Raw genomic sequence first — 6,772 nt, 5'->3', positions numbered from 1 at the left:
TAAGACAGCCAAGTAATAATTGTATTAATAATCACAGATTTTAGGTTATTTTGGTGATGTTGCTCTTTGCACATAGTCTATAGGTGTAATGCGAATTTACTTGTTCAAATTAAATCTTAATTTAAAAAAGTGATTACGGGAAATAACCCTCAATAATAGTGAAAATACTGTTAAACCGATACCCCTAACCTTTATCTTGTGCCATGCTATTTCCATTAGGATATACTTGACCATCCCATCTACATTCTTTGCTGGATTCACTAATATGTAGAATGTCTTTAACTTAGGTCTGTAAAATAAAGGTTAGGTCTACTAGCTCTTCAGTGGACTCTCACACAATCAGCTGGTCTAGTTTTCCATAACTCTTTGTTTTCTATACACAATAAGATGTATAATAACGACTGCACTCAATTGATTATGCTGGTGTTATTGCCTCATATTGCCAGATCATAGACATGAGGATCAACATATTCCACTGATAATGCACAAAGTCTAAAATGTGATTATAACCAGCTGTTTTTTTTGTTTGTTTTTTTTTAAAGGGAGTTTGCTATACCTTTGAGTAAACCTTAAGCACACCACTGATAGTAAACAAATATGACAAGCTTCCACAGATAAAAAAAAAAAAAAAAAAAAAAAAAAAAAAAGCCTGCAATGACACATGACATTAAATCAAGGTCATGGTCAAATGCAGTTTGGTTTAGTTTGACATGACTAACTCCAGTTGAGTACTGTGACAAAGAAACTGCATTGGCATATACATTTTAGTGGGTTTGCCAACCCCCATTTTAATACAATTAGCAACAAATAAAAAAATAACAAAACAGACATGGACAAGTACAAAAAAATTCTCTTTACTTAGGAGTTCAGTACCTTTCCCTTCCCCACCAGGTGTGGGGGTCACTGGTTCCTCTAGGTTCCACCAGGAGGCGCCAGAGCAGAGCACATCGAACAGCACAAATACCAGTACAAAAAGGGAACAGCTGAAAAAAACAAAGGCAACTCGGACATTGAATGAAGAAAAGAAAACGAGAAGGAAGAGAAGTTATAAACATCTTATACCGTGAAATGTGAAAATGGGTATTTTTCGCTCTTTAGTTATTTGGTCTACTTCAAGGCCTCCAGCAGAGCAGAGACCAGAATACAAACATAAACAGATCAGACAAAGTTACTGCATTGGTTCACATGCAACCCCAAAAGGAAAAAACAAAAAAACAAAAACAAAACTATGCACATCTGATATGACATGATGTCACTACTTGCTATGCCAACACCATCCAAAAGCACTGATGTCACAATTCATGTGTACTGCGGATAAAAAAAGTTGATTCAATGTATAAAAACCAAAATGTCATATTGAATACAACCAAGACATTTTAAGTTCAACTTATTTTTTGTTCATTGGTCGACTCTCCAGCATGTTCACAACGGACGGAGTTCCAGACAAATGTTCTGCCCTAATATTTACAACTATTTCGGTAGTGATATCCTCTCCATGACATGTTGGTGGTGAAGTCTCGGCCTGGATCTCCTCTGGATTAATCAACATTGGGTAAAAAATGATGGTAGATACGTGGGGGGGTCAAATGTGTGTAGGCGCAGGCATTGTCAGAGAGCTTGTAATATACATATATATATATATTTTGTTCTTGGTACTTATGTTTAACAATACACTTGGTATTGAGATTTACACTGCTATACACTGCGATTTATTTATCCATTTTCTTTCATTTGCTTGCAGTAAAAGGCTAAATAATAATATAGGGCAAAGTTAGAACACAGAATTTTGATGGGGAGGAAAGGCATAAATCAATTAACAGATAAAATTCAAGGCCTTTCAGATTTTCAGGCACTCTTTGATCTTTTCAATTTTAAACATCTGATAGAACGTTGTGCATAATTTCATTTCTGGCCTTGAAACGTACAGAAAAATAGTGATACTGTGTGTCAATGTATCAATCCACTTAGTGGGGGAAATACTTCAACATTACACTGATTTACATTGATTTTATTCACCCATGTGTGAGAAATACCATCACACTCATCTGGGCTATTTGGGGTGACTCACAGTCAGTCAGTGCAGGAGCTTCCGTGCCCGTCAGTCACAAAGTGTGTGAGGTAGTGTGTTGGTGTCAGTGCTTTGCTGGTTGGCAGGCTAGATGTCTGGAGGACTGTGGAGTTTAACATTCATCGTATATTTTGACTCAAATGGGGGGAGGGATGGGGATCAATGCCTAGAGTCACTAAAAGTGCTATATATAAGCATGAATGTGAATGAGTGTGGTTTTCTGTATACTGAGCAAGTAAAGGGCTAGTCAAGAGAAAGTTGGGCAAATAGCTGACATGATACATGAGTCATTCAGTTAGATCAGAGCAATTAATGTCTCTTCGCCTGTCCTCTCCTTGTTCTTACACACCGCACCTCCCTGCTGCTCCTCACCCCTCATTAGCTGCCACCAGCTGGCCTAATCCCTGGCGTACGTACACAGCCTGGATCTCCTTGGTTTTGAGGCAGAAGTCACAGGCCCAAACGGCGGCACTCTCCCGGGTCAGCAGCCCATATGCTGGCTCTGTCAGGCCTGTGCAGTCGCGGTGGAACCAACGTTGGCACGATGCCTCACATAAAATGGCATCCTGGTCATCGTGCACCTCAGCCAGACAGAAGCCACAGGGGAAGACCATCCCAGGGCCGCCAAGTTTCCCAGGGCCAGAGCTGGGCCCAGTGGAAGGAGCGGCTGGGCCGGGGGGAAGGGGCGACTGGGTGTTAGGGGTGGAAGTGGAATTAGATGGAGGATTGGGGTTGCTGCCTGGAGTGTTGCCTCCATTGTTGTTGGTCATGTTATTCTGGCCTGAATTGGGGGGCGCATTGGGCATGGGACCGCCACCTCCAGGAGTGTTGTTCTGCTGGTTGTAAGGGGTGGAGCCAGGGGCAGAGTTAGGTGGAGTGGATTGTGGCTGCTGCTGCTGTTGCTGGGAAGAGTTGTTTGAGTTGGGGGCACTGGCATTGTTGGGAGGCTGCAGCTGATTGGGTGGTGGGTGCTGGGGTTGGCCGGATCCATTAAGGGGACCAGTGGGGGAAGAGTTGGGATTAGGCTGGGGTGGTGCTGAGGGAGGCTGGCCAGGTGTGTTGGCGTTGGGCTGCTGGACATCAGGGTGGCCAGGGAAGCCTCCCCCAGGCTGGGGCGGGCCTGAGTTAGAAGGAGGCCCAGGTGTAGTGTTATTAGGAGGGGGGCCGTTGGGGTTTAGGTTAGGCTGCTGCTGTTGCTGCTGTGGCTGAGGTGGCCCAGGTTGAGGCCCTCCTCCTCCAAAGTTCTTTCCCTCCTCGTTCCCTTGTCCTGGTGGACTGGGGCCAGGGTAAGGGCCATCCTGTGAGGGTGGGAACTGTCCTTGAGGAGGAATACCTGATAACCCTCCCACCATATTTCCTCCGGGACCACCACCCATCCCGCCCATCATGTTCATCCCAGGTGGCATCCCCCCCATAGGATTCATGGGGCCATGTGGGGGCCCTCTGGGGCCTCCACCACCAGGTAATGGAGGGCTGTTGAAGGGGTGTCCGCCCTGTCCATGCTGCTGCTGTGGAGGCATGCCAAATCGAGGGTGGGGTGGTCCCCCTCCCCCAGGACCTCCCATGCCTCCTGGAGACAACATTGGGTTGAATGCAGGCCCTGGGTGCATGGGTGGACTGAAGTTGGGGGGCATATTGAATTGTGAAGGGCCTCCAGGGGGGAATCCACCACCTCCTCCTCCTCCCCCACCACCACCTCCACCGCCACCTCCAAAGCCAGGCATTCCTGCAAAGCCAAGCTGATGGTGTGGTCCAGCATTGGATGGCGGGCCGAAAGGTGGTCTCCGTCCAGGCTGGCCACCGCCTGGTCCTCCTGGTCCTCCCATGAAGCCCATGCCTCCACCCATTCTTCCTGCTCCTCCATACCCGCCTCCTCCACCTGCCCCGGGACTGGGTAAGAATGGAGCACCACCCGGTCCACCTGCCCCACCAGGTCGGGATGGGGGCCCAAAGTCATCATCAAAGGGATTGGAGGCAACCAGGTGGTCAACCATGGGTGTAGGAGGGGGTGCGAACTCAGAGAGGTGGGAGAACCCCGCCGCCTAAAACAAAGGAAAAGGAAATGAATATAAAGAAGGAAAAATGCTTTCTGTGAGTATGACAAGAGGATGATTTAGACTGCACGCATTCTCACAATTTCTAAGGCCCAGTAAACACTAATAATAGAAAAGTACATTATGTGGGATTGTGTTTAAACTCCCAAGGCAATTTGTTACCTGAGTATTGGATTTCCTTTTTTTTTTCTCTGGGCTCTTCATCTGTGAAGCTGCAATTATGAAATATGGGAGGAAGGGGTAGACATTGGGAGTAAAACATTAGCAACAACAAACACAGACCTCCATATTTCATCCAGCTGGTTCATCATTTGTGACACCACGTTTGGATTGGCCAATACCCCTTAGTGACAGAGTGGAGCAGCTTTAGACCTAGGGCCTCTTTTTCAAGTCCAACAGTTGAGATGGATTCAATGATGGGACATAGACTGGCATGAGGACAAGATGTTGAACATCCAGGCGTTATCATCACCAAGGTTATGAAGCCTTGAATCGCAAATGACCCAGGCAGACCAAATGACCCAGGCGAGAGAGGGAGAGAGGCCGCAAACAGAGGCAGAAGGAGGTAAGGTCAATGAGGGAGACAGGAAAAGACGAAGACATGAGAACGAGGAAACGGAGTTGAAGGTACATTGATAGCAAGATAGACATGAACCCCGTTCACAGATCCACTCTGTGAGAAACAGCCACCACCGGAGACAGTCGTGAAGTTTACATATGGGGGAGGCGAGAAGGGATTTGCTAACAGCACCAGTGCAGCCCATTGCAGCGCAGTAATGGATGGTTCCGATCTGATTGGGAGATGGGTGAAATTAATTCCTACCTTTGCCTCGTTTTCCTTGACCTTGTCCCGCCAGTAGTCTCCCCGATTCGGCAGCCATTAGCTAATATGACTGTCGGTGAAGTGGCATATCACCGTTCATATGCAAGAAAAAAAAGTTAAAAATGACGACGTCTTGAAGGCTAGGAGCCGAGCAGGTGGAATCAGCCTTCAGGTCGATAACGTTATAATGGTTATCATCACAACATTACCCAAGACGTATTAGAAACTAAGTTGTGTCACCGGCCCAGGTCTGCAAAACTCCTTTTCCAGCTGCAAATCTTTCGCCACGATGTCTGTCACGCCGGGATTTGGTCACCAAATTAACGTCTGATAAAATTAAGCGAGTGCATGTTAGTTAGCTGTGTAACTGTACAACGAACAACTGAGCAGTGTGGCTGCAAACCAGTCTCTCTCGGTTGAATGAAACTGGTTGTTCGCTACCGGGCTTGTTTGCCAGTACATGCAAGTTGCAGAACACCCCCCTCCCTCCCCCTGTGTGATGATCACTTACAGATGTGAAACTACTAGACCAGCTAGCTAAGGCTAGCTAGTTACTAGCTTAGCTAACTAGCTAGCCACGTTATTCAATGTGGCTAGCTAGGAAACCTTGAGATTTCAGTGAGTGAGTAACCGCAGCATGTAAATGGTTATCCGAAACCACGAACTATACAACTACATACAATTTGGACAGTTGTAACTATTTTTACCCAGTAACAGTCTTTACGAGACAAAACAATCCGTCTCGTATCGAAAACTGTTGTTTACTATGCTAACGTTAGCTTGGTAGCTAGCGTTAGCATGCTACTGAGGATAGCTAGCCAGGTTGCAGACTGTCTTGGAAGTAAACTGTACCCTTTCTCCGTTGCTTGCTCTGCTGTCCTTTAAATTGAAACTCTCTGGTGTGTCATTGCCGGTAAACCAGTCCTCACACGGCGTATGCTTGCTGTTTCGATCCACCATTCAATTATTATTCATTCAAAAACGCAAATTTTGCCATAATAATCATGGCCTTCTGTCGCCACCGGACAAAGAGGGACAAGCAGGGGTATCGCGCACCGTGGAAGACTCCAAGTCACGGGCAAAATAGGGGTGTCGAAAAATATCCCTCATGAATATAAAACGCATCTTTTAAACATAATACACAAGGTACATACTTTGGCCTCGTACGACAAAGTATTTCAGAACATTATAATTTACAACATTTTTTTGAATGCTATTTTTCTGTTTCGTTTGTGTCTTGTGTGTCACACCTTTCGCTGGTATGTGTGGATCAGGCCAGAACGGACCACTTTCGAGTGATACCTATTAAAGCAGTTGATTTACGTTAATTAAAACGCCAATTAAGTGTGGTATTGAGTAAGATATGAACTATGTTGAATTAATAAACCGCATCAAAGTGCTGATATAACCACTCCTCAACTGTCAGCCTCAGTTGTCAGGAAAAAAAAACTGCACAAATGGACACAGACATAATAATGGCTCTGGGAATATGACTTATCTGTGGAAGAATGTCAACGAATGGCCATAATCAAGTCATCATTTCAAGCCTGCATTTTGAAGCACCTGCTTTCAAAGGACAAGTATTATGAAATAGGTGTAGTAGCTTTATTTTCATTTAAGTAGTCTAATGTTTAGTTTAGTTCTTCTCTAGGATCTGCAGCCATTCTGATAAAGCGCACGTAGCCTACCTACTGATAAAAAAAAAAAAAAAAAAAAAAAAAAAAAAAAAATGCAAAAGTGAATATGCTACTGTGGTGCCAGGCTGCATAACTTCATCGCCGCCCACCACATACACACACACACACACACACACACACACACACACAC

The 6,772-nt window shown here is 45.3% G+C and overlaps 1 protein-coding gene across 4 annotated transcripts; it reads right to left on the bottom strand.

Moving 5' to 3' along the window:
• Positions 1 to 758: 758 nt before the first annotated feature.
• On the bottom strand, positions 759 to 6,015 carry pygo2 (pygopus homolog 2 (Drosophila)). 4 transcript variants are annotated; one of them, XM_030063631.1, is made up of 5 exons: positions 5,798 to 6,015; positions 5,155 to 5,272; positions 4,946 to 5,015; positions 4,285 to 4,334; positions 759 to 4,110 (listed from the first exon to the last, which is right to left on the bottom strand). In XM_030063631.1, the coding sequence occupies exons 3-5, from the start codon at positions 5,001 to 5,003 to the stop codon at positions 2,437 to 2,439; spliced, it is 1,782 nt and encodes a 593-aa protein (XP_029919491.1). In that variant the 5' UTR covers positions 5,004 to 5,015; positions 5,155 to 5,272; positions 5,798 to 6,015; the 3' UTR covers positions 759 to 2,436. The 4 variants fall into 4 exon arrangements, with proteins under 4 accessions (XP_029919491.1, XP_029919490.1, XP_029919492.1 ...); XM_030063630.1 differs by having other exon boundaries at positions 5,155 to 6,015; XM_030063632.1 differs by lacking the exon at positions 5,155 to 5,272.
• Positions 6,016 to 6,772: the final 757 nt, after the last annotated feature.

This window comes from Myripristis murdjan, chromosome 11 (genome assembly GCF_902150065.1).
Source record: "Myripristis murdjan chromosome 11, fMyrMur1.1, whole genome shotgun sequence".
NCBI lineage: Eukaryota > Metazoa > Chordata > Actinopteri > Holocentriformes > Holocentridae > Myripristis > Myripristis murdjan.
This window is presented reverse-complemented; position numbering and strand designations above follow the sequence as displayed.